This window comes from Sprattus sprattus (genome assembly GCF_963457725.1).
Source record: "Sprattus sprattus genome assembly, chromosome: 3".
NCBI classification, from domain to species: domain Eukaryota; kingdom Metazoa; phylum Chordata; class Actinopteri; order Clupeiformes; family Clupeidae; genus Sprattus; species Sprattus sprattus.
In genome coordinates, this window is record NC_137922.1 from 32,715,005 (window position 1) to 32,741,098 (window position 26,094).

At 44.9% G+C, this 26,094-nt stretch overlaps 4 protein-coding genes across 6 annotated transcripts in view; 3 read left to right on the forward strand and 1 right to left on the reverse strand.

Annotated features, from left to right (window-relative positions):
- The window catches only part of dnah3 (dynein axonemal heavy chain 3), a gene marked incomplete at both ends in the record, with an annotated part of 77,908 nt that extends 71,249 nt beyond the window's left edge, over window positions 1–6,659 (forward strand). Inside the window, 11 exons of the mRNA XM_080835444.1 lie at window positions 280–478; window positions 621–2,762; window positions 3,015–3,240; window positions 3,575–3,819; window positions 4,113–4,229; window positions 4,370–4,527; window positions 4,662–4,829; window positions 5,101–5,243; window positions 5,661–5,865; window positions 6,076–6,213; window positions 6,306–6,659. Of these exons, the coding sequence (XP_080691570.1) occupies window positions 280–478; window positions 621–2,762; window positions 3,015–3,240; window positions 3,575–3,819; window positions 4,113–4,229; window positions 4,370–4,527; window positions 4,662–4,829; window positions 5,101–5,243; window positions 5,661–5,865; window positions 6,076–6,213; window positions 6,306–6,659 (4,095 nt within the window). The remainder of the gene's footprint in view (window positions 1–279; window positions 479–620; window positions 2,763–3,014; window positions 3,241–3,574; window positions 3,820–4,112; window positions 4,230–4,369; window positions 4,528–4,661; window positions 4,830–5,100; window positions 5,244–5,660; window positions 5,866–6,075; window positions 6,214–6,305) is intronic.
- Window positions 6,660–8,144: 1,485 nt separating this feature from the next.
- lyrm1 (LYR motif containing 1) lies at window positions 8,145–10,664 on the reverse strand. Its single transcript, XM_080835727.1, has 5 exons — window positions 10,608–10,664; window positions 9,192–9,372; window positions 9,004–9,064; window positions 8,867–8,898; window positions 8,145–8,741 (listed from the first exon to the last, which is right to left on the reverse strand). Exons 2-5 carry the CDS (start codon window positions 9,348–9,350, stop codon window positions 8,628–8,630), a joined length of 366 nt encoding a protein of 121 aa, XP_080691853.1. The 5' UTR covers window positions 9,351–9,372; window positions 10,608–10,664; the 3' UTR covers window positions 8,145–8,627.
- A 73-nt stretch (window positions 10,665–10,737) lies between these two features.
- Window positions 10,738–21,135, forward strand: dcun1d3 (defective in cullin neddylation 1 domain containing 3). Of its 3 annotated transcripts, none has more exons than XM_080835725.1 (4): window positions 10,738–10,756; window positions 13,046–13,117; window positions 13,887–14,428; window positions 18,766–21,135. In XM_080835725.1, the coding sequence occupies exons 3-4, from the start codon at window positions 14,001–14,003 to the stop codon at window positions 19,310–19,312; spliced, it is 975 nt and encodes a 324-aa protein (XP_080691851.1). In that variant the 5' UTR covers window positions 10,738–10,756; window positions 13,046–13,117; window positions 13,887–14,000; the 3' UTR covers window positions 19,313–21,135. The 3 variants fall into 3 exon arrangements, with proteins under 3 accessions (XP_080691851.1, XP_080691850.1, XP_080691852.1); XM_080835724.1 differs by lacking the exon at window positions 10,738–10,756 and adding an exon at window positions 11,149–11,362; XM_080835726.1 differs by lacking the exon at window positions 10,738–10,756 and adding an exon at window positions 12,684–12,722.
- A 671-nt stretch (window positions 21,136–21,806) lies between these two features.
- katnip (katanin interacting protein) overlaps window positions 21,807–26,094 on the forward strand; it is a gene marked incomplete at its 5' end in the record, with an annotated part of 30,114 nt that continues 25,826 nt past the window's right edge. Inside the window, 6 exon segments of the mRNA XM_080835681.1 lie at window positions 21,807–21,858; window positions 22,604–22,647; window positions 23,933–24,006; window positions 24,466–24,469; window positions 24,472–24,685; window positions 25,734–25,819. Coding sequence (XP_080691807.1) covers window positions 21,807–21,858; window positions 22,604–22,647; window positions 23,933–24,006; window positions 24,466–24,469; window positions 24,472–24,685; window positions 25,734–25,819 — 474 coding nt within the window.

Below are 26,094 nucleotides of genomic sequence, written 5' to 3' on the forward strand. Positions count from 1 at the left end.
GTTTGTGTGTGTGTGTGTGTGTGTGTGTGTGTGTGTGTGTGTGTGTGTGTGTGTGTGTGTGTGTGTGTGTGTGTGTGTGTGTGTGTGTGTGTTGTGTGGGTATGTGTTTGTGCAAGAGCATGCGTGGTGTGTGTGTGTATGTATGTGTTTGTGTGTGTCTGCGCGAGCATGCGTGTGTGTGTGTGTGTGTGTATGTGTTTGTGTGTGTGTGCGCGAGCATGCGTGCGTGTGTGTATATGTGTGTATGTGTGTGTGTGTGTGTGTGTTTGTGTGTGTTAGGATGAGTGTGAGGGTGATCTGGCAGAAGCCATGCCTGCTCTGGAGGCTGCCCTCTCTGCTCTGGACACTCTGAAGCCTGCTGACATCACTGTGGTCAAGTCCATGGCCAATCCACCCGCAGCCGTCAAACTGGTCATGGAGTCCATCTGTGTCATGAAGGGCATCAAGCCAGAGAGGAAGCCTGACCCTGGTGGCTCAGGTTAGGGTTCAGAGACGCCATTAGGGTATTAAGATTGAGATCTGAGATCAACAAAGATCTGGTGAACTGATATATAGCAACGGTGTTATATAATCATACGTTTGTGATGTGAACTGTATCTTGTGTCTGCTGGGGTCTACAGGTAAAATGATTGAGGACTATTGGGGCAACTCTAAGAAGCTTCTGAGTGACCTGCGTTTCCTGGACAACCTCAAGGCCTTTGACAAAGACAACATTCCCCCAGCCAACATCAAGCGCATCCGTGAGAAGTTCGTCGACCACCCAGACTTTCTGCCCGCACTTATCAAAAACGTGTCGTCGGCCTGTGAAGGCCTCTGTAAATGGGTGCGTGCTATGGAGGTCTATGAGCGTGTGGCTAAGTTAGTGGCGCCCAAGAAAGAGCGGCTCGCGGGGGCAGAGGCAGAGCTGGCCGTCCAGATGGAGACCCTGGGGGTGAAACGGGCAGAGCTGAAGGAGGTGGAAGACCGCCTGCAGGCTCTGAATGACACCTTTGAGGCTATGTGCAGGAAGAAGGAGGACCTGGAGGACAACATCGAACTGTGTTCCCAGAAGCTCATCCGAGCAGAGAAGCTGATCGGTGGGCTAGGAGGGGAGAAGGACCGCTGGACTGAGGCCGCCCACAACCTGGGCATCAAGTACACCAACCTGACTGGGGACGTCCTACTGTCCTCTGGCACGGTGTCCTACTTGGGTGCATTCACGGTGGACTACCGCGTTGAGTGCCAGCTTGCCTGGCACAGTCTGTGTCAACAAAAGAAAGTGCCCTGCTCTGACGACTTCACTCTCAACAACACCCTTGGCAACCAAGTATCAATTCGACAATGGCAGATTTCGGGGCTACCTGTGGACTCATTCTCAACCGACAATGGTATCATTGTGACGAACTCAAGGCGATGGCCACTGATGATTGACCCCCAAGGTCAGGCCAACAAGTGGGTAAAGAACATGGAGAAAGCCAATAAGTTAGCCATCATCAAACTCTCAGATTCAACCTATGTCAGAACCTTGGAGAATTCAATCCAGTTCGGCACGCCGGTTCTGCTGGAGAATGTCGGGGAGGAGCTGGATGCTGTTCTGGAGTCAGTCCTCTTGAAGCAAACATTCCGGCAACAGGGTGTCGAGTACATAAAGATTGGCGAGAACATTGTGGAATATTGCAAAGACTTTCTGTTCTACATGACCACAGGTCTTAGGAATCCACACTACCTCCCTGAGGTGGCCGTGAAGGTGTGCCTGATCAACTTCATGATCACACCATTAGGGTTGGAGGACCAGCTGCTTGGCATTGTGGCGGCCAAAGAGAAGCCTGAGCTGGAGGAAAAGAAGAACAAGCTGATTCTGGAGAGCGCTGCCAACAACAAGCAGCTCAAGGAGATCGAGGACAAGATCCTGGAAGTACTCTCGTCCTCCAAGGGGAACATCCTGGAAGACGAGACTGCCATCAAGGTGTTGTCGTCCTCCAAGATCCTGTCTGAGGAGATCTCAGAGAAGCAAAAGGTGGCGAATATTACCGAGCTGGAGATCGACGAAACTCGCATGGGCTACCGTCCTGTGGCCGAGCACTCCTCCATCCTATTCTTCTGTGTCTCGGACTTGGCTAACATTGAGCCCATGTACCAGAATTCCCTCACCTGGTTCATTAACCTGTTCATGAGCTCCATTGCTCAGAGTGTTCGCAGCGATGACCTGAAGACGCGCATTGACAACATCATTGCTCACTTCACCAACAACATCTACAACAACGTGTGCCGCTCACTCTTCGAGAAAGACAAGATGCTCTTCTCCTTGCTGCTGACTGTGGGTATCATGAATGGGAAGGGGCAGATCGACGACCAAGTTTGGCGTTTCCTCCTCACGGGGGGCATCGCCCTGGACAACCCACACACTAACCCCGCCCCCGAGTGGCTCACAGATAAGGCTTGGTCTGAGATTGTGCGCGCCTCCGAACTACGCAACCTGGTGGGCTTGTATGAGCATGTGCGGGACTGTGCAGGGAAGTGGAGGCAGATCTATGACTCAAGCCTGCCCCACGAGGAGCAGCTGCCCGATAACTGGCGTATGGTGGAGGGTATGGACCGCTTGGTGGTGCTGCGTTGCTTCAGGCCTGATAAGCTGGTGCCTGCTATCCAGGAGTTCATCGTGGTGAACATGGGCAATGCTTACATCGAGCCCCCCACTTTTGACCTCGCTGGCAGCTACAATGACTCCAACTGCTGCTCCCCGCTGATTTTCATCCTCTCTCCAGGATCCGACCCTACTGCAGGTAAGACACTTACTCACACACATACACACGTACGTACACATGTACAATTCAATCCCAGCCTTCACATATTGTCTGACATTTGAATCCCATTCAAGAACATCTTCAAAATAAATACCAGACTGTGCTATTACTAATAAACAAGCTCGGACCAGTTCATTGTTGCATGTAGCCATACTGTTAAAGACCTCAGGAGTTTGTACCTGGGGCTGTGTTCAGGCACAGTAACTTAATGTGCCTATATGTTTGTTCCAGGACTACTGAAATTTGCGGAAGACATAGGAATGGGGGGCAGTAGGACCCAGACCATCTCTCTGGGTCAGGGCCAGGGTCCCATTGCGGCATGCATGATTGAGAAGGCTCTGAAAGAGGGAGGTTGGGTGGTGCTGCAGAACTGCCACCTGGCCACCAGCTGGATGCCCGCCCTGGAGAAGATCTGTGAGGAGGTTATCACCCCTGAGAACACACATACCGACTTCAGGTGACCCAGGAATACACACCAATCACATTCACAGTCCACATACTCATCAGATATGAAGACACACACACACACACACACACACAGAAGGTTAAAAATATTAAGTCAGCAAGGATTTTATATGCACACACACTAGCCTTTAATGAATGAATGTTTTTGATGATTAAGGAAGATAGACATGATTAAATGATACACACATCGTCAGTGTACATGCTGTGTTCAGAAGTAAAGACTTACCATGACATAACATTTCAGGAAATGTGTCCTTCTAATTGGAATACTTTTTGAATACACTCATATTCCACACACTAAATCACGATCTTCCCTTTCCCCTCAGGTTATGGCTTACCAGCTACCCCTCAAACAAGTTCCCTGTGAGCATCCTGCAGAACGGGGTGAAGATGACCAACGAGCCGCCCAAAGGCCTGCGAGCCAACGTGCTGCGCTCCTACCTCAACGACCCCATCTCTGACCCCACCTTCTTCGTCAGCTCCAGCAAGCAGGAGGTCTGGCAGAAGCTGCTCTTCGGGATCTGCTTCTTCCACGCCCTGGTGCAAGAGAGGAGGACTTATGGACCACTGGGTTAGAAAACGCCAAAATGGTCCTTCCTGATGTTCGATATACTGTACATCACCTGGTTTTGAGCAAGAGATCTTCAGGATTTGGCTGCGCTGTATATAACCTGTTGTTGTTAGAAGGACTACCTATATTGCCTATATATACATTACCTGTAATACCACAAATTATTAACACAGATACATGGTTTGGTCATATAAACCCTTGACAGTTTACCTGACAACAGTGAAGACTGGAGGATGACTTCTTCAGTAGGTAAAATGATACATTTTTGCGTGGTGTGTATGTTTACTGCACAGGCTGGAATATCCCATATGAGTTCAACGAGTCAGACCTGAGGATCACTATGCGGCAGATCCACATGTTCCTGGAGGATTATGAGGAGGTTCCACTGGAGGCTCTCACCTACCTGGCTGGTTAGACACACACACACACACACACACACACACACACAAACGCCACTGAAATAATTAGTCTAAAATGGAGAACTTGACAGATAAAGTCATGGGATTGTAAGTGGCTTACGTGTTTAAAACACGTCTATTCTGCACACCAGGGGAGTGTAACTATGGAGGCAGGGTGACTGATGATAAGGACAGGAGACTGTTGCTGTCTCTGCTGTCCATCTTCTTCAACACCAACGTTCTCGAGCAGGACTGCTATAAGTTGTGTGAGGGCGACCTCTACTATGTCCCTGTTCATGGTCCCTATCAGGTACACACACTCTCATTTCCAAAATATCTCCCACAATTATTATGCAGAAACACTTCACAATTGTTGTACTTGACACTTAAATATTGATAATGTTACCTGTGAATTTCACTCATCAAATCTCGATCGTTCCTCAGAGCTATGTCAACTACATCCGCAATCTACCAATCAGTGCCGAGCCTGGTGTGTTTGGCCTGCACAGCAATGCAGATATCACCAAGGACAACCAGGAGACCAATCAACTCCTAGATGGAGTTCTGCTGACCCTACCCAGGCAGACAGGGGGTGGAGCCAAGTCACCACAGGTGAGGATGTGGGTTCGACCTCTGGCTGACCCTTGAGTGTTTTGTATGTTTTTCTGTTTATATGTTTGTATGTTTATGTGCTGATGCATTGTTGACCCTAAATTGATCTCATTATATTCTAGGGTTAACTGTAGTATGCGTCGTTTGTGTCTATTAAACAGAGTAGCTGCAGATAACGAACTGGATGTACTGTAAATGTTAACATAGTGAATCAAGTCAATCCAGACCAACTCATGCACTCATCTACTGCTGTGTATGTGTTTGAGTGTAGATGATAGTGGATGAGTTGGCAGAGGATATTCTCTGCAAGCTGCCAGCAGATTTTGACTTGGAAAAGGTGATAGAGAAATACCCAGTGCTCTACGAGGAGTCTATGAACACAGTCCTGAGACAGGAGCTCATTCGCTTCAACAGGTAGGACATACACATACACACATACACACTCAAAAGCACAAGATCTCGGTTCTATCAAACCGTACATAAACTATTGTAAAACACAGGGAGCAAAAAAAAATAAGAAACGGATCTCTTGATTCATGATCACAAAAACAAAACTTTCAGCTAGATTTATCAATCACTTTCATCATTAAGCAGCACTGGTCATGCTCAAACTGATAATAGGAGAACTGCTGAGAAGTGATCAATTTATTGATTTGGCGCTATAGAAATAAAATTGATTTGAATTGAATTAAATTGAATAATGCACTGGGGTGCTTCCTGTGCCTACTGATTGCTGACCAGACTGAAGGTGTGTGTCATGGTGTTTCTGCCATGATTGCTGCCCAGACTGAAGGTGTGTGTCATAGTGTGTTTGCCATGATTGCCGATTAGGCTGACGGCCGTGGTGCGCACCACTCTGGTGAACATCCGGCGGGCTATGAAGGGACAGGTGGTGATGTCGTCCGAGTTGGAGGGCGTGTTCAACAGCATGCTGATCGGGCGTGTCCCCGCCGCGTGGGCGGCCCGCTCCTACCCCTCCCTCAAACCTCTGGGCAGCTACGTCATAGACCTGCTACAGAGGCTCCACTTCCTCCAGGTGTGAACACAGTCTGTCACAAACTCTCAACTATTAAAAAAAAACAGAAAAAGGAGGGTTTGTTCATACATACAAACTATGGACATTTATACTGACACTTTTTTCGCAAGCGTGTTCAGGTTTCTGTTGTAGACTAATAAATGACATCCCAGTCTCCCATACACAGGGTTTGACTTCCATTGTCTTTGTTTGTGTGTGTGTGCCATCAAGGACTGGATCGATAATGGGCCCCCAAGCGTTTTCTGGCTCTCTGGGTTCTACTTCACGCAGTCGTTCCTCACAGGGGTCTGCCAGAACTACGCCCGCAAATACACCATCCCCATCGACTACATCGGCTTTGAGTTTGAGGTAAGGAGACCCGTACATGTAGAGTGTGAAGAACGGAGACAAGGGAGAGAGGCTATCTTTGCTCAGTGTGTGTGTGTGTGTGTCTGTGTTAGGTGACCAAACATGAGAGCCATGTTGAGCAGAAGCCAGCAGATGGCGCCTACGTTTACGGCCTCTTCATGGAGGGAGCGCGTTGGGACCGTGAGCACATGCACATTGGCGAGTCCCTCCCCAAGATCCTCTTTGACACCCTGCCCATCATCTGGCTCAGGCCGGGCGAGAGTTCCAAGTTCAAGCATGAAAACGTGTATGTGTGTCCGGTTTATAAGACCAGCGCCCGGCGGGGGACCCTGTCCACCACCGGCCACTCCACCAACTACGTGCTGCCCATCGAGATCACCTCTGACCGGCCCCAGCAACACTGGGTCAACCGGGGGGTGGCCTGCTTGTGCCAGCTGGATGACTGAGGAGGACACACATGCTCACAGACATCCATATAACAGACTCTACAAAACAACACGTTTATTAAAGGTTTATCACATCAGGTCTGTATGTTCCAGCATGTTCACTAGTGCCAATCAGACTGGCTTAAAGGCTTTGGGATATGTGTGAGTGTGTGTGCTGAACTGAGACTAGAGGGATAGAGACATGAGGGTATGGTCTTCAATAGGGCATTCATTTATATTTTATGTATAGAATCAATGCATTTACTGCAGATACAGGGCAAAGCTGGATATACTACAGTTACTCTTCCATGCACTTTAACAGTATGTTGCTGAGAATGATGGTTCAGAGGAATACTGTGACTTTCTATATCATTCCTATTAGGTCATATTGTGCCCACAAGGTAATCATTTAAAAATGAAATAATCCAATATTATAGAAAGCAAAAAACAATAGTATTGTGCAAATGGCTGTAGTTCAACAGCTACATAAGGAATCTCTTAAAATTTCACTTTAGTAAAAGGTATAAGGATATTGAAAGGGAAGATTCACTCTGAGAATGATTAAAACCAGAAAATGGATACTCACTGTGTGTTGGCCAAGGGGTTAAAAGTCAGCGCTCACACCACAGCTTCTCAACCCGGACAGTTTGTCTTCACAGCAACCCCTTTGCATTGGGTGCTATTGGGCACCCCAGAGCCTGGTCACAGTTGAACTAATTGCCACATCCTACATTGCTGTAGTATCTGGTTGATTGCTTCAGCCTTCCCCCCTTTTGCCACAGAGAGAAAGGAGGTTTGTGATAGTGTGTGCAAATGTATATGAATGTAACATATCCATGTTTAATCTTGAATTGATCTCTTTGATGTGGGCAGCAGTGTGTTCATGGGTCCATTGCAATCTGAAGTATCTGCCCTTGTTGTATTATCCAACTAGTCCCATTGTCCCACCTCTGCCTGGGCATTCCCAGATGACCAGGGTTGGTGGGAGGAGAATGTTGTCTTGGTATCAGGGACAGAATGTGGCCTTAAGGGATGTTTTCTGGTAAATGCATAGGGACAGGTGTTAAGGTACAAAACTAAACACTGTAGAGTGTTTGGGCTCTTCTCTTGCTGCTTCTCCTCCTCTATCTTTGAGTTTGGGGAGCCTCTGTTTTCCTTCTCTATAACTCTGTTCGCTTGTCTCTCCTTCACTATCTCTGTCGCTCATTCATCTCAGGTTTGGGTTTACACCATATCATGCTTTTAAGTGCATTTGGTCTTATTGGTATTCAACATGTTTGTTCACTTGATATTATTTTTACATTACAGGTGACATTACATTCAGTTTAACCAATTCCTATAACATTTAAGCTTAATGGTTTACACACACATGGTAATATTGTAGGTCATTTAATAATGTAATGTAGTCAGATTAATGATATCTATCGGCAATATTGACCATTCTTATACATTCTACTGTCCATTAAAGTTCTCATACGTGGAACCCTTCCAGCTAGGTGTTCCTTCGTAGGTAACATTCCCGCTGCACCTACAATCTTGTTCATCTTGGCAGTTATTCCTTTGTTTCCAAGGCCCAAACAGTTTCAGCATTCCTGGTTCCACATAGCATTCTCTGATCAGACACTCCCACCTGCATCCACTCTTCAAGTGTGATAACGACAGCAAGTTAACTAAGAATCATTCAACCATAGAAGCCATGGTTGTTAGAAATACTTTATATAATAAAACAATATAAATAATGATTTTACATTTTACAACAGCTGGATCATTTGCTGACTCAATGGCAGTGTGAACACTTACAGTGACAGGCTGACTTTCACTTGCAATACAGAAATACTGTTCTTATTTGAGAAATAATATTAACAGAAATGGCTTTATATAGAACGTTTCTGTTGAGATCTGAAATAATATAATTTGGGTGAAATTTGTCATGAACTGTTTAATGTCATTGTGCGCATAGATTTCTGTATGTTTTCATGTGAGTGTCTATCACGTGTCATCCTGGGACTGTAAATACACAGGTTTGGCTTGTTTTCTCAGTTTCTGTTGAGTCCGTAACTTCCTTCCTTTCTGTGTGGCCAGTCCCATTGGATGCAGATAGGTCTGTGAAACAAGTAGACAGGTAAAAATGCTTTAGAGAAGAGTAATGTTGACACTTAACAGTATACCCTAATGAAGCTACTATAGTTTGAAATGAACTTGGTTTCAACAATGATCTCTGGACTCACTGGTCTGGGATATGGGTTCCTGTAATGCAGCCCTGGAACAGAATGTTTTAAGCCATTAATTATCACGACAGCTGCACTTTTGATCTAGGGTGCATGGAAATATTCTTTCTATGCCTTTAGATTAGGAAAAAACGTACCAATTTCTATTCTTGCATTGCATTCGTCTATGCACTTTTTGATAGACTCCTGTTCTGTTAACTGAAATACAGAGATGCCTTAATGCAGAATAATTCACTGAGTGTAGACAATCTTTGTAGAGAATTGAAAGGTCCTTGAGAACCAAAAAAAAGTGTGAGTGAATCAGTGCTAAATCCTATTTCAATACCTGCTGGTTTTGTCGAAATAGCGTCCGGGCTTCCTGGACAATATAGCGTCTCTCAGAGTCAGTGTCATGCTGCAGAGCGCTCTGAGCTTGCCAGCTACGTGCAATCCTGAAAATCCTCCGGTACAGTGACAGCACCTCAACACGAGTTATTGAACTCATTGGTCTTGGTTACAACTCAGACCTATTCATAGGACACAACATTGTAAAATATCTACCCACCCATTTAGGATGACTGAATTGCAGTTACATTTTCAATATTTTTTTTTCAAGTACCTGAGAAATAAATGATTATGCATGGTTTATTTTGAAATAAAACACAAGCTTGACAAAGCCATGTGAAATGTACTTTACACAAAGCCATGTGAAATGTACTTTACTTTACAAATCTTGAATATCTGTTTGACAAAATTAACGTATAGGTACTGAATATTTATTGCTAAAATGGTTTTGTATGTTCTTGGAACAAAATAAAGTTGAACAATATTACATTTTATGTCCTCAGTACAGCCATTGGCATTGAATATAGAGGCAAATTTCCAGCTAGCAGATCTAGATTTGCACAAACATTGTAGACATACGTTTTCAAGTAATCTATGACATATGTTTGGTTTTATACACAAGATATTGGGATGTCACATGAAACATGACAGTCATGACTGACTGAGGACATATAAAAATGTCCAACTTTATTGTGTGTGCATAAGAAAACCAAAGCAAAACAACCTTAACACATATTAACCACTGTCAAATTCGAATCATTTTTATAGTGAAGTCGTAGGCCCTGAGGTTGTTTTTGGCAACGAAACTACGTAATCCAGTTTCAACCTTTCAGAAAGACCTTTATCATACTCTGCAGGCCACCGTGCTGTATGACTAATTACAAGAGCAGGACCCAAAGTAACCACATGGGAGTGCTATTTATCCCCTTAAAATGTGTTTGGTGGCTTGACGCATCTAGCCATTACAAGACATCGTACTAGCGCTAATAAATATATGTTTCTCTATTTTTAAATTCAAAATCATCACGTTACGTTACAAAATGCGTAAGACGACAGCTACAGTTTGGCTAATCAACAACATCAACCAAGTTCGAAAGCGGTGTAATGCTGGCGTAAGTGTGGCGTGGCTCTTATTTATCCTATGGCCAAGCACAGATGTCATGACCGTGACACGCATTCTATAATAAATAAAATCGGTCACTTTCGAACCTCCAGTAGCATAGCAAATGATTTTGACAGCAACATATTTCTGAGCAAACGTACTGCTAAACTAGCTGCTAAACTAGCCGCTCAACCACTGAAGTCGATGACATTGCACTGACACGAAGGAACTATCAAATTACTGCAAAGTGTTTGCGACAAATACATTCTCTTAATAACTAAACGCGTATAACTGCTGATAACTCGCTTGACCTACCAAATGCTGCGTGTTCATTCAGTGGACTACCAACCATACCATACTAACATCAACAAGTCGCACAATTGATGACATCAGCAATATGCAGGCTTGTCAATCACCACTTTCAAAGCTACGCTTGTTTTACGCAGTCACCGGGGGTAAAATCGGTAGGTACATTTTGGGATTTTTTTATACTCACCAAATCCAATTCGATACAATGTAATGGTTAGACTGTATACATGTATCCTTATTTAGTTCGAAAATAAGAGATACGTAGACATATGTAACTCTGAACATTTGATAAGTCTCTCATATTGGACACAACCATCTGCGTCGAAGAGGAGCCGGTTTAAACCCCATAAATCTGAGAGGCAGAGCCTATCTAAAGCTGTGTTCAGTGGTGGAGATCGCCGTTTCTCCGCAGGAAATGATGCGGGGAAAATTCCCATAATGTCCAGTCAATGACTAAGAGGATAGGAGGAACACAAAGAAATTGTTAATTCACAAACAAGCTGGCTAAACTTGTTCCGGGGGTAGTTTTAAGCTGACAAAAAAGGAAGACACTTTCTCTGACTGTTATATATTCAGCAATACTGAGCCTACGCTAAAAACCGAAGGTTTTGTATAGCTAACATGTTAGCTAGCTAGTGTTTAGTGTTAGCTGGCTGGCTAGCTAAATACGACAGGGCTGTATTGTCGTTGTCTATGTGGAACTCACCACGGCTGAAGTGATGACCGTGAATTACTTGGGAATACACTTTACGATTTCACAGGTAAGATCATGGTACAATATGGAAGTTTGTTTAGTAGTTAACTAAGTGGGAAAGGTTGTCATCCTAACTTTTGATATCACTTTCATGTCTTCAACTTTTAACAACTGCATAGGTGTGTAGCCAGCTAGCTACCGTTAGCTACATACGTCTAGCTAGCTCGCAAAATAGACAGTCGGGAGTCTATGTCGTTAGCGTTAGTCATGTTGAATCCAGCTTAGTAGCAAGATAGCTTTTAGATAATCTGCTCTCCTCCCGTTTGTTTTATATGGTAAACGGAATGGTTGTTTTGTTCAGACATGCGATGAGTACCCTGGTCGCCGAGTCGAAAAGTTTTATTGAGCTCTCATGACATTCTGGACACGTCGCGAGCTAATGCTTGTCCATTGAACAGTAGCAGTGTAAATAAACTAGCTAGGATGACTTAAGGTACCAAACCATCTAGCTTCTATAATGGTTGACTGATGGGGAAGGAAGGATATGTTGGTTTTCACCAAACTAGGATCAAGTCGCTATGCTCGACTGTTAGCTAAGAGAATGGCGACACTGAGCTAAATTGCTGTTACCTTGGTAAGTTATGCATGGCATCAATTTGTGTTTTACTGTTAACAAACCTAACTAGCTGATTATTGGAACACAGTGGCCCGAGGCCGACACGCAATCCCAAAACACCGAACACCGCTGCAACGCCACTCAAGTCATGGATTATTTAGCTAGATACAGTCACGTTACCTAACCTTACTCCGGCAGCGTGTCCACCGCCTAGTGAGATCAGATGTTGCTTTGGGAAGGTACACTTTTGAATGAGCTCAGTGATAATACTGGGGCCACGTTTCACCGCTGACATAGCGTTACATGCTCTCAATGTGAAAGGGGGAACTGTGACGGGCCCGGTCTCCCGGGCCGGGCGGTGCACAGACTCCATGTGGAGTTTCATGCCCGAACATGTTCCCGTCAGACGCCTTCAGTGTGTGTAGTGTTGGGTGTATCTAGGTATTTCAGTTCCTGTAACACTAAGTTCATCATATGCTCGTCACCAGCCTCTGCTGTCATCGGGTTGGACTCGTATTCTTTGGAAGTCATACAATGCAGTTCCTCTTTTACGTTGGTCTGCTGATCTTTCCCTCTGAATCACGGCCAGCAGCTCTTGAGATAAGAGACCTTCCTTGTCTTATGAATCATGCCCACCCGTCCCATCCCAAAGCCTCTCATCCATGGACTGAGGATCTGACTGTTGTGGAAGAATCTCTCAATCTACAGCTTTTCCTGTATGTTCACAATCAGGGAGGTTTGGACAAGAACAGGGCAAGTCCGTTTAAGATGAGCAATACAGCTCTGGAATACAGCTTGAAATACACTCCAGGTATTGAATGCCAATCTATAATTTGAACTATGAGTAGAATATAAAAACAAGCTTATTTTTTGTGATTAGGGACAATCACATCCTTAATTAGGTTCTTGTAGTTTTATCAATGGACTATTCAAAATATTCTCTGGGTGACATCTGTGTTTGGTTCCAGTGGTCTGCTGTAGCAACCTGGCCACCCACACAGCAAAATACATCACATACAAAGCGACGCCTTATGCATACACAGTTTGACATTCATATCTGCGTTTGCAAGTGTGTATGCATCAGATCATATTATCCTCCCTTTTAAATATTGTGTCCATGTTTGTTTGTGACAGCCCAGCGGATGTCAAGGTCGCCCCAATGCCCCTCTCTCAGATGACACCACTGCCCATCATTCAGTTGCCCCGGTGAGTATTCTTTTCCCTTCATCCTTGTGATGATTGTCATTGGATCCCTTTCTGGCAGATTATAGCGTCTGAATTTGCACAGTTGCTCACACCTGTCTGTGGCTGGCTCCAGGGGTACTCTTTAGCTGCTGGGTTCAATCGCTGTGCGTTGTTCTGTGCCCTTCACCTGTCAACTTACTCTAATTCTGCGTGGATCCTGCAGCCTATACGATCAGAATTGCTATGGGAATTAAGTGCAAATTAAACAAAAAAAAACAAGACATGATGCCCCTTAAAAGACAAAGTCAGCACTGCACCTGTCAGCTCTTCTCAGCGAGTCTTCCCTTGTGGTTGATGCCCATTTCCGTGAGTGCCGATAGCTGCAGTCTTGCAGACCTTGGTTCCATCCTTGTTGATGTGTGCAAAACTGCCTTTTCTCCCCCGTGTATTATGTGTGCTGATGTGTTGAATTTCACTAAATGAGTGAGTTTTTAAACCCATTACACCTCCACTGCGGTTGAAACTTTGAAGGTGTTTGACTGTGCTGGGGTATCTATACGTTCTGTGTCCATTATTAGAAGTCGATTACAACATATTTTTAACCTAAATAAATAGAGACGCTAGATTGTTTTCTGTTATTAAGCTGCTTGTTTTCTATTATAATGGTTATAATGTTCTATGGTGTACTATTGCAGGTCACTACAGACATTTACCTTTAAGAGTGTGTGTGTGTGTGTGTGTGTGTGTGTGTGTGTGTGTGTGTGTGTGTGTGTGGTGTGTGTTTCCCCAGGGCCTGAGGGTATGTTGAGGAGTGACGGCCGGTCAGATCACCGGGGTGCAGACGGAGCGGAGCAGACCTGAAGAGGAGAGGAGGAGAGAAAGCGAGAGCGTGAGAGAGAGAGACATGGGCCAGTGTGTCACGAAGTGCAAGAACCCCTCCTCATCTCTGGGCAGCAAGAGTGGAGACAAGGAGTCCAGCAAGTCTCACGGCAAGAAGGGCAGCGGAGGGCACAAAGACGACTCCTGTCCCAAGAGCTCGGCCGAGCCCGTCTACAACGGCACCAAGGCACCCGAAGTGACCGTGGAGACCAGCCTCGCCCCACCCCCCTCGCTCGGGGAGGGTCCCAAAGAGGAATGTTGGCGAGAGGGGGAAGGGGTGTCCCTGCGGAGGATCGAGGAGATGTTTCTGGTCTATAAGGACGAGTATGAGGACGCCATCCTGGAGGAGGGCATGGAACAGTTCTGCGAGGATCTGCACGTGGACCCCGCTGAGTTCCGCGTCCTCGTGCTGGCCTGGAAGTTTCAGGCTGCCACCATGTGCAAGTTTACAAGGTGAGGAGGTTGCCTGGGAAAATGTTCTGCAGTCATGTGTTGAGGTGTGAGTGTTTACAAAGGGCTGGGTGAGCCACGTGGTCACACAGTAGAGACTGGAGCTACACAGCACAATGCGGTTGTGAAAAAGCAGAGTTCTATCCCAAAGTCATGACCCTTTCTTTTTTTCGGCCAAGTCCACAATCGTGAATCGTACATTAGCACCATTATATTCCCGTTATTTAATAATGTGATGAGAAGGTCTAGATTTATTTGTTAATACTACAGTACTATTTAAGGTAGGAATCTTGCACATACAGTTGAAAGGCCATTTAAGATTCATTAAGGTTCACTCTTAATCTAAAAAAGAAGAAAGATCACACATGCATTATGTAAATGTCCAAATGTGGAAATATGCTATTATTACATATATTCCAAATCTTCCACAAAGTGATGATGGATAACTTGTGTCTGTCATTGATAAAGATAAAAGCCTGCACACACATCAGTTATCAGATTTTTCCTGAGCCAGATCACTTACAGACATTGAGGATATCACTTGAGGACATTTCAGCATCTGCCTGCTCACTGGGGTTGTTCATGTTGCTGAGGAAACTCTTGTGTCAATCATTGTACCTGATTGCGCACACAGAGTGTTGGTTTGAAGTGTTACTGGAATTTAATAGGGCATGGTTTTACATATACACTATGAGATGGCCATGTTCCACAGTGGTAAAATAATATGTATTACCATCTCTTCATGAAATGTCCTACTCTCTGGGTTAGTTAGTGGCCAATTGTAGACCTCATTCATAGAATCTGAATGTTGGGGTTAGTGGTGTTGCAACTATGTACTTGCAGGGAATACAGCTCAAGGTGAAAGGTTGGTCATCGCAGACATAAATGCATTTCTTTCTAGTTGGTCACAGCACCAACCAGCACCACACCTGTTTCCAGGTACTTGGTGTGCCCTTCCTCCAGATCATTTTCTGTGTCTTCAGAAGTTCACCAACCACGTCATAATGCGTGTGGATAAATCGGTTTCTATGCAACCATCCAAGGGTATTTTTAGCTTCCTTCAAGGGTGTGTTTATCATATCCATATAACTGCAGTCATGCATATTAGCAGATTCTTTCTCCAGTCGTTCCTGTTTGATCGTGACCTAATATCATTTGTGGAGCAGAGTGATACCATGTCCTCTGGCCGAACTGCCTGTGACTGAGCATCATAGTTGATGGCGAATGAGGCTGAACCTGCTGGAGTTAACTGGCAGTCAGTCTGCCACAAGAGGCATTAGCAAGGGTGTGTCAGGCAGGAAAATGCCATGTCAAGTCTCCCCTTTCAATTTATCATTAGGCACTGTTAATAATTCACTGATTTCTCCTCATCAACACCATACATGTTGGTGATTTGTAATACATGTAATTAGATACATGTTATTGAATCGGGTTGGTAAAAGATGGGTAGGTTTGGACTTCAGTTTATCTTCCTGAATACCCACTTTCGCTAGCACAGGCCATAAGTTCATCACCTTACCTCTAGTGAGTGAGGATCAGGATTTTGTCAGTCCAACACCTGAAAGGGCTTTTTCATGGTGCAGAGTGTTTAAGCACAGTTGTTGCACTGTCTGCCAACTTGTGCTGTAGGCAACAACCTTAACAACAAGGTTAACTTTGGCAACCTCAGTCTGAAATGATTTAGAAAGTGTCTTGTGTCTCTGTCGAGGGCATGGATTGAAAGTGTAGAAAGCCTGTAACTGAGGGATATCACTTCCCTTAGCTTGTGTCAGAACTTCTGTAGAATGCCTTGGATTAGTTTAGAAGACATTTTATTAGATGTGCTGCCACATGCCTCATCCCCAGTTCTGTTATTTTCACACATTGCACAATCTGATTTTTAGTGTGCAGAACAAATAGAAAGATGAAAATGTGTATTTTGAAGTTGCAGAAGGTAGTTTAGTACTTTAAGTACATGAAATGAACCCCCAACACATTGTTCTGCTGTGTAAGTCATGGAGGAAACGCTTTTTTATCCATCGGACTGGCCAATGAGGGAAGCAAAGGTGAAAGAACAGAAACCTTTTTCACCATGCTAACTTCTCAAGTCACCCAGCCTTGAATACCCATTACAGTTACCCTACCTGTAAACCGTGTCAAAACAAAGTAATGGCTAATACTGTCATTCAGTAACACTTGATTGGGACTCCCTGACAAGCACATGGCTCATGGGCCATGATGTATTTTCCAGACAGGGTGGGTGTGGAGTTGGGGTCAGCGTCACGGTCCCTTCTGCTGTAACCTAGGGCTGTTTTACAGGATACTTGGGGTCGTGACCTGTCAGGTGTAGAGCTGCACTCTGACCTCTTCCTTCTCTCTGATGTCCCACACAGGCATGCCTCTGCTTGTTTGTTTAAGCTCTCATTAACAGGTGGGTGGTGACCTGTCTGGAAACGAAACTGAAAGAACAGCTGACCTGGCTGTAAGATGCAGGGCCTTGCCCCCTTGGTTGTGTCCTCTGCGAGCCAAGGGCTGGGGCCTTGGCCATAGTTCTGACTGCGATGTGCGTAGTGTTGTTTTTACACAACTTCAGCCCCAGAAGAGGCAACCAATGATTTTAGCATTAGCCTTCATCCCAGACAGATTGTCCACACTTGGGATGGGTGAGCAACATATGGTGAAGCTCTGGTTCTCTGTAGGGTGTGTGTGTGTGTGTGTGTGTGTGTGTGTGTGTGTGGGTGTGTATGTGGGTGTGGTAGGTGTGTATGTGGGTGTGGTAGGTGAAGTCTGTTCAAACCGCACAGGTTGTGGTGAAACCAATCCTAATATTGAACCAGATTTGTTTGTTTTATTTAGTTTAGTCGAGTCGACTCCACAGTGTCCAGCGTTCTACAGCAATGTAGTCCCATTTTGACTCCTGGCACTCCTGGAAGTGGGTTTTTAGCAGCTTGCTCTATCTCGCCCTCACTGAACCCTCACATTAAAACAGGCCTGTCCGCTGTAGCAACAGAACACTCCTACCTCATGGTGTAGGAGGCTTCGTCTACTCCTGAAATCTACTTTCAGGTTGATGGATTCCAATGTCAGGATGGATTCCAATGCTGTAAAGAAATATGAAGTTACAGCAGAGCATTTTATAATATCTTTAATGTTTTTTTTGTTTTCTCACACTGATCTCCTATATTAAGGTAAAGTCAGGTTTCCAATCAGTAGATTAACCCTGATAGATTTATACCTGGTGGATTTCTTATGTTTACTGACTCACCCAGGAAACCTGTTCAGTGTGTAAAAATCAGATCTGTTTGAAAGTCTTCAGTCTCACACATACTCTCCAGCCGTGTTGTCCACGTCCACATCTAGGCTTGATCTCAGTAGGGATGGGTCATGATTTTTGAATATTCGAATAGGCATTGGATTATAAAATATAAAATAGTTTATGAAACTATTTTCTTGTTTTTACTGTTGTTAGTTGTTTTTACTGGCACCTGATGGTAAGTAATGTGTTACGACCTTCTGAAGGTGACGGTAATGCACCTAAAAGATGTTTGCCAACCGCCATTAAACAACCAAAGATGAAGAAGGTGTTACTACCAGGTGCTAGTAAACGTGTGTGGAGCTGTGAGATTAGGTGCTACTGTACAAGCAGGAGAGTCATGCAGAGCCAAAGATTACAGCTGTTAAAAAGTTGTGGAAAAGGTGTGGAACTCCTTTGAAAAATTAAACAGAAATGTGGTTCAGTGCAAACTCGGTGTGCATGGGTCTCCCTCTCTCTCTCTTTCTCGTTCTCTGTCTTTGAGGGGAGGGGGGGGGGGTGCAGTCAAATAGTAGTCAGATAGTTTTTTGAATACTATTTTTGCTTCAGTTGCAAAAGGCAGCTCAACTCAACTCTTAGTTAGCAATTAAACTTAAGATCATTCTTCGTAAAAGCGCTCCATTACAGTGCTCAGAACTGCTGGAAGTGTCAACTCCGAATAGGAGTCTGAGACTAGTCACGAATAACACGACTTGACTTGAGTACTACATCTCTGTCAGGTGCCAGTGGAAAGACAAATAGGGTACGCCCTTCACAGGTGTGTTGAGGGGGTGTATAGAATATGACCCAAACTATTTTGGACGTGGTCTGTGTGAGCAAATACAGTTCAAGTGTGTGTGGCTCTATCTGCTGAGATTGTTGCCGCTGGTTATGTAAATATGTGTTGTTTTTGTGTTCTGGTTTACTCATCTTTGTTCATTTTGCTCTTCCTCTTTTCATCTGTCTTCTTATGTCTCTCTCTTTCTCTCCTTCCCATTTCTATCCCCTCTTTCTGGTTGTCTTGTCGCGCTGTCCTCCCGTGGTCCGGTCCTTTCGGCGGCTCCTGCAGAAAGGAGTTTGTGGATGGTTGCCGTGCCATCCAGGCGGACAGCACGGAGGGGATCTGCTCACGCTTCTCGGTGATGATGGAGGAGGCGCGGGGCGAGGAGAGCTTTAAGGACCTGTACCGCTTCACCTTCCAGTTCGGCCTGGACGTGGACGAGGGCCAGCGCTCGCTGCAGCGCGGCATTGCCGTGGCCCTCTGGAGACTGGTCTTCACGCAGGACATGCCGTCCGTGCTGGACAGCTGGCTGGATTTCCTGTCGGAGAACCCGTGCGCCGTGCGCGGAATTTCGCGCGACACCTGGAATATGTTCCTCAACTTCACGCAGAGCATCGGGTCCGACCTTAGCAATTACAGCGAGGACGAGGCCTGGCCCAGCCTCTTTGACTCCTTTGTGGAGTGGGAGTCGGAGCGCCGGAGGAGAGAACAGGAGGAGGAGGACAAGAAACGGAGGGCAATGGGAGAGGAGGGGGAGAAGGAGGGCGAGTGCCCTGCCCCCTCTCTGACAGACTCCTATGAAGGGGGAGCAGCACAGGGCTGGACTTCTCACTGACTGGGGCATGCTGGGATATGAACCCTTGAAATGGCCTCGGTGGATATGACTATTACTGTTTCATTACCCGTATCTATTTCACCAGAATTAATATTATTATTTTGGCTGCTTGGGGAGGGTGGTCCCCTCCATCCCTCACACCCCGGCCCCACCCATTCTTGTGTTTTTATGAAAGGGCTCTGTAATGAAATGGTGTTTTTAAGCACTTCTATTTAACTTATTGTTTCTATTTTGTAAAATGATTGTTTTGGTATTCAACATCCCCCCCCCTCCCCCGCGTTCTCAGCAAGCCCCCCGTGAAGCCCTGGTGACTGGGGAGAGAGACAGTGGCTGCCCATCGACAGTTGCATCTCAAGCCACCCACTGCTGCCCCTGGGTTCTCGTCTTTCACTCACTTTACCTGAAGGTGTGTGTGTGTGTGTGTGTGTGTGTGTGTGTGTGTGTGTGTGTGAGGAGAGGAGTACGTGTTGAGCGGATGCACATTTAACGGGCATCCCATTCACACATTACCAAGCCAGGGCGGTGACGCACGAGCCAATCACAACCAAACCAGCACGCCAGGTGTGAACCTTGAGGATGCAATCTCAGAGGTGAAAGAGGGGGAGAGAGGAGAGAGTACTCTGTGGGGTTACGGAACAGGAGATACAAGAGGGATGCAGGGTATAATGTTTAATGTTGGGCTAATGTCGTAGGTTGTCAGCCTTAAAGCATTGCACAAAGAGGGTATCATCAACATTTCGATCCCAAAAATCAGTTCCTAACAGGCACAGTGTGTTCATGAAAGAAATCACAACCATACTTTTTTTCCTTTTTTTTCCCCCTGCATCATTCAAGATTCCAGCAGAATAGTGCCCTGACCTTAACGCCTGGCCCAAAGTATAAATCTGTCTGGCCACCGTGACAAAGACAAAGTGATTCAGCAGAAATGAGCTGATGAGATCCGGGAGAAAGCCCTGCGCTGCTGCACTAAGATTGAGCGATCCAAGATGTCCCAGGATGTCCTAGTCACCACTCGTCAATCCCCCCCCTCTAAGAGGCATTTTCACCCAACCAAAGCACCATGTTTCCCATCGGCTCATCAGTTCAAACCATTATAGAAAACAAGTATTATTGCGGAACCCACAGATTCCTTTAACAATATTGAGATCTGAAACATCAAAGTTGGCAAATGTCAGAATGTTTTCCTTCTATTTGAATCATGGTATCACTTTTGTAATTTGGACAATGCCCTTGGGATGATGGTGGTGACATCGAGATGTAAATGAAATGGAGGGATAATGTTTGCTGAAGAGTTAAGGGGGTATTTTAGGGACCAGGTATCCCTTTCGCTTCCAATCTCCTCATTTTCAGTCTCTCGCACGCTTCAACCTCTTGAGACAGGAAGTCCTCTATATAACATTTAATGAAAAAGGGAAATTGCTGCCTAAATAATAAAATAGTAATGGGAACACTGACTATATAAGGGCCCTGTGTTGCAGTCAAAAGTATTTTTGCTGATGCTGAATGTTTGGAGAAAGCATGCAGGTGTTAGCTGCAGAGGCTGTGTGTGTGTGTGTGTGTGTGTGTGTGTGTGTGTGTGTGTGTGTGAGTGTGTGTGTGAGAGAGAGTGTGGGACGGAGAGAGTGAATGAGGGTGTGTGTGTGTGTGTGTGTGTGAGAGAGTGGGACGGAGAGAGTGAATGAGGGTGTGTGTGTGTGTGGGTGTGTTTTGTGCGCTTTTGTGTGTATAAGACTGGCACTCTTTGGCCTCTGTTGCTATACACTCATCTCACAGGGATCCTCATTCTTTCTTTTGGCCTGATTCTGTTTTGTCTCCTCCTGTGGCTGTACCCCTCTGACTTCTCTCATTCTCCTCCCCCCCCCCCCCCTTCTGTGTGATTCCTGAGGATGCCTGTGACCAGACATGTGTGATTGTTTGGAAGGTGCTTGCTGTGATCAGGTTTATTTTTTGCGGTTTACATTTTACATTTACAGTGGTTTCATTTCACGTTCCTTTGTCTGGTTTTTATATTAAAAATGCAATGATTTATAACAAATAAAATGGTGTGGCAATTGACCACAAAATGTTATCCCTTTCCCTCCTCACTTTCTTGGTCACCAGCGTCAGCCAGTGGTTAGAGTTGGTACTGTGTGTAAGTAGTATTACACCAGGCTCCGCAAAGAATGTACCCGACACAAACGTCTACCGTCACATTTCAGTACATGAAATCACAGATACACTAATCCGCAAGTGAGCACATGGTGAATTATCCAAGATATCCTTGCATCTTAAACTTTCTCAAACGCTATCTATATTATTTCCTCTGCTGTGCGCGTCTGTGGCCATAGTGATAGGGGAGTGCCTTTTGGTGGAGGCACTCATCTTATTGGCCAATGACCCTTGGTTACCAGCACAAACTCCACAACAGACGACTCATGAGAGTGGAACACTGAAAATCGGTACCCAGCACAGTCGGTCATTAAAAGATATGCCATGGACTGTAAGTTGACAGCTCATGATTTGTAGACAAGTTCCAATTCACGAAGAGCGGGAAAAGATCATTTCAAGTAACAGTTTGACATTTTAAACAGTTTCTCCGAGAAATTGATGTTTGCTAACGTTACTCTTACTGTAAGTTAATGCTAAAGTGCTAGCTAACTAGCAAGCTAACCAGCATCAACCATTTGATGTTGATTCGCAAGGCAACTTGATGATAGTAATGTCACCATGTCTAACATCAGCTGCGACCACTTAACTTATGTAGCCAAAAAAAACATTTCCCCTTTTTTGAAAAGAGATCGGTTGTTTTACTGCTGCGTGGATAGCGTGTTAGCTAACGCAATTATCTCCGCAGTTTGAAAACTAACGTTAGCTTGGAAGGGTTCGCTTGATATCTAGCAAACGTTACAGCAATTATTGTTTTGCCAACTAGGAGTCATAAGATAACTTAAACTCCATCACGTACTTCCTCTGTCAGGGAGTTCATCTATGCATACAGTACATAGCCTACAAGAGAATAAAGTACGGGTTTTCTAGGCTTTCAAGAATTCGGGAATGTGCGTTCCATTGGTGTCAGTCGGGACGCACCCCGCAGTTCACATCTGTATTGGTTAGCTGCAGTATTAAATGACCTTACCGTTAGCTAAAGGATGGTTTCAGTGAGCGTAAAGCCGATTATATCACCGATCGTACAACCAAATGTCATGATATTGAAGTCAGGCTGTTTATCTGTCCAAACAAAATCGCTGGGTTACTTGGCAAAGAATTCTGCAGCTAACGTGTCACGTCTTTCTTTCTGAATCGGGGGAACAGGGACAACCAAAAGCCAACCTCACCGACCACCTATGGATGGAGAGGTAAGTGCGTGAACTAATAAGTGGAATCTCTTCATAACACGTTGACCGGTTACTGGTGATGAATAGTATTATATTTTTCAAATAGTTATCCCGTTCATCGCTAATGTAATTGTGGAGCGTTTTCTTCACAGTATACCATAAATAACATGGAATTCGGGGTATGTAATGTATTTGTATGTTATGTAATTATGTAATGAGTAATGAGAGATAATGAATGCTGACTGTGGTTTTGAATCGGCAAGAACATTGAAAAGCTCACGCTCTGGTATTTAAAGATTTGAATCGTTGATCATCTGTTGTGAATCATCTGGGGTGAAGCAGAAACTGGTTAAACCCACAGTCGCATCGTTAACACACTGATGATTCATCTATTGCCCCCTCGCTGTCAATCACAGCTTTTTCTCCTTTCTTTTTTCGTGCTTTCCTTTCTTCCTTCCTCTTGCTTTCTCTTTCTCCAGCAGCCATTCCTTTTCGGTGTTTCTCTATGATGCTGTAGCTGGTGGGCAGGCTTCCTGTAAGACAGTGTTTCTTTTCTGTCCGTTCAGTGCATGCTTCTTCTTTCCTCCTCTCTCATCTTCTCGTATTGCTCTTGCATCAATATTAGTTTGTGTGCTTGCTAATATTTACTAGTAGAGACCAGAGAACCATTTAACTTGCCATGTGTTTCTGCCTGGGAGATGTAAACGGACTTACCGTACTTATAAAGGTTTGACAACTTTGGCAGCCAGGGTATGCTTTTATGCTTGAGATTCATGTCAAACTAGCATACCTTTGTGACCAGAAACTACAGGTTTCACATGCACCTGCTTACTAATGAGGAGATACTTACCCTATGCCATATGCCAAACACATTTAGTGTTTATAACTAGGGCATTTTTTGTAGACTCATACAATCCTTTTACCAAAAGTATGCTCCCTGCCCTTATACACCAATGACTTATAGTTTTCCTGTAATATCACCATATCAATTATTTATTTATTTTTTGTACTTATTAATGTATGCCCCTGAAGAAAGTGAGTTTATTTTCCTGAATATGCAGTATTTCTTTATATAAATTATTTTGATTGATTCCATTCTTCCTTGTATGTACTTTCTCAATCTCTTCATCACAGTTTGTCAGCATATGATTTATGATGCCAGTAGCCTCCTGGTTAGGGGTGTATACACAGGTGTTGGTTAGTTTTTCAAAAGCCTTAAATAAAGCTGTTAATGCCTCTAAGTTTTAAAAATAATTCTTCAACCTCAGCATGGCGGATGACCTACTTGTTGTTTGTATTTTGACAGGAGGGTCAGAAGCATTCCTTTGCAGCCGAGCAGATTCTGGATGAATATTTAATCACGCTCCAGCACAAAAACAGGTGCGCGCACACACACACACTCCAGCACAGCACAGCACAGCACAAAATGGTTAACTGTGGGGTTACAATGGCATCTTCGATTACAGGAACAGAAACACACAGCAGCTCTCTCTCACACTCCAAGCATCTCCGCACACACACACACACACACACACATCATTTCCAGGGCTGAAGAGGTAGTGTTACTACCACCAGTGAGTCAGTCTGATTGGCCCATTTCTGAGAAGCCAGCTTGACATGCTAAGTGGAGGCTGCGGCGGCTTGGTCAATGACACTGCAAGCTCAAATGGCCTGCTGGTTAGGGAGCATTCTAGCACAACACCTCAGGGAGAAGCCTCCCTCACACGCAAGCACAGATCTACTCTCACGCATCTCCCCCTAGCCTCTCTATCACCTCAGGGAGAAGCCTCACTCACACTCATACAGAGATATACTCTCACGCATCTCCCCCTAGCCTAGCCTCATATATGTTTGTGCTGTTGCCTCAGGGTGTTAAAGAGATTGAGGATCAAGGACCCCAAACAGATTGAATTGGAGAGGCTGGAGCAGGGCTTCTCAATCTACCTCAACGGAGCCAACGCTGAGAGGCCCGACAACAAAGGCCCTCCACCCCGCAGGAGGTCGCCTCATACGCTTACAGCCTCCCCTCCAGCTGCACACAGAACTACACACACAGCAGGTATGCAGACACGCATAACATGCCTGCACACATAAAGCTATGAAAGATTCCCACGTTGATCAGTTTTGAGTAGTGTAGAACCGCAACCATTTATTTTCCCACCACGCATAAGCACTCATCACACAGAAATTTGCGTGCAGCCAATATGGAACTTTGCATACTGTATGGGTGTGGGTGCGTAAGGGCAAATGTTACACCCAGGATTCTGCACTCTTCTAGTGAGCGTCGTTTGGCACTGTCGTCTGTGAAAGTACGACAATCCAGACTATTCTCATTTGTAGTTCCACATTGGTGGAATTAACTGCCTAGCACTACCAGAGCAGGGGCTTCCCTCTATACCTTTAAGAAGATTTTGAAGACCCAACTCTTCAGAGAGCACCTCCCGTCCTAACTGGCACTTCGACTTGTGCTTAACTTGCTATAACAGCAGTTACATTCCTGCACTTTTTTCTTTCCTATTTCGTTTCTTATTTCTTATGTTAAGTAGTATTTTTTGTTACACCAGGTTCTATTGGTCGTAGCTAGACTGTTCTCTTCCTTGTACGTCGCTTTGGACAAAAGCGTCTGCTAAATGACTGAATGTAAATGTGTGTGTGTGTGTGTGTGTGTGTGTGTGTGTCTGTCTGTGTCTGTGTGTGTTTGTGTGTGTCTGTGTGTGTCCGTAACACATGTATACTCATCATACAGAGATTCACATGCACATGTTTATAACACATATGTAGTGATCTGACAGATGTGTACATGCATGTGTCCTAAAGGGGTACACACATGTCTGAATGACATCAGCCTCTTCACTGCTGCAGTCACAGTCTGTTTGTCTCTGACTCATAGATGCTGAAGATGTGATGATCCTCAGTAGTGATCTGACAGATGGCTGAGTGTGTGTGTGTGTGTGTGTGTGTGTGTGTGTGTGTGTGTGTGTGTGTGTGTGTGTGTGTGTGTGTGTGTGTGTGTGTGTGTGTGTGTGTGTGTTGTGTGAGGTCGGATGTGTGCACTGGACTCCTTTCTGTCTCTCACTCAAGGGAGTGTTTCTTTTCTGCCTCCGCAGAATCTTCTAGAGGCAGTGATAAAGAGAAGGAGCTGAAGAGAAGCCATACAGCACCAGGCAAAGTGCAGAGAAGAGAATGGGTGCAGGTAGCTGCTTTCTTTCATATTCTTTCGTATGTCCTTTCATATTCATTTTCAGTTGCAAATCTAGAGAGTTATTTACTTGTGAAGTCGGTTGACAAGTATGTGTGCCCAGTAAGCTCCATCTGTGTGGTATGATGTGTGTGGAACTGATATTGATAAGTGAGGCACCAGGGGGGTAATTACAAGGAACATTAATAAATAATTAACCAGATATTGTTTCAGGTGAGCCTTATGTAAATCTGTCCATGAAAAGGTCAAGTCTTGTGGGATCCATTGTA

What these genes read in the sequence shown, in the direction of transcription:
- lyrm1 (XM_080835727.1), bottom strand. Translation starts at nt 9,350, where the DNA reads ATGAGTTCAATAACTCGTGTTGAGGTGCTGTCACTGTACCGGAGGATT. An exon ending in TATTTCGACAAAACCAGCAG is followed by an intron (nt 9,065 to 9,191) that starts GTATTGAAATAG and finishes TCTGTATTTCAG; the next exon opens with TTAACAGAACAGGAGTCTAT. An exon ending in GGAACCCATATCCCAGACCA is followed by an intron (nt 8,742 to 8,866) that starts GTGAGTCCAGAG and finishes CTTGTTTCACAG; the next exon opens with ACCTATCTGCATCCAATGGG.
- dcun1d3 (XM_080835725.1), top strand. Translation starts at nt 14,001, where the DNA reads ATGGGCCAGTGTGTCACGAAGTGCAAGAACCCCTCCTCATCTCTGGGC. An exon ending in ACCATGTGCAAGTTTACAAG is followed by an intron (nt 14,429 to 18,765) that starts GTGAGGAGGTTG and finishes CGGCTCCTGCAG; the next exon opens with AAAGGAGTTTGTGGATGGTT.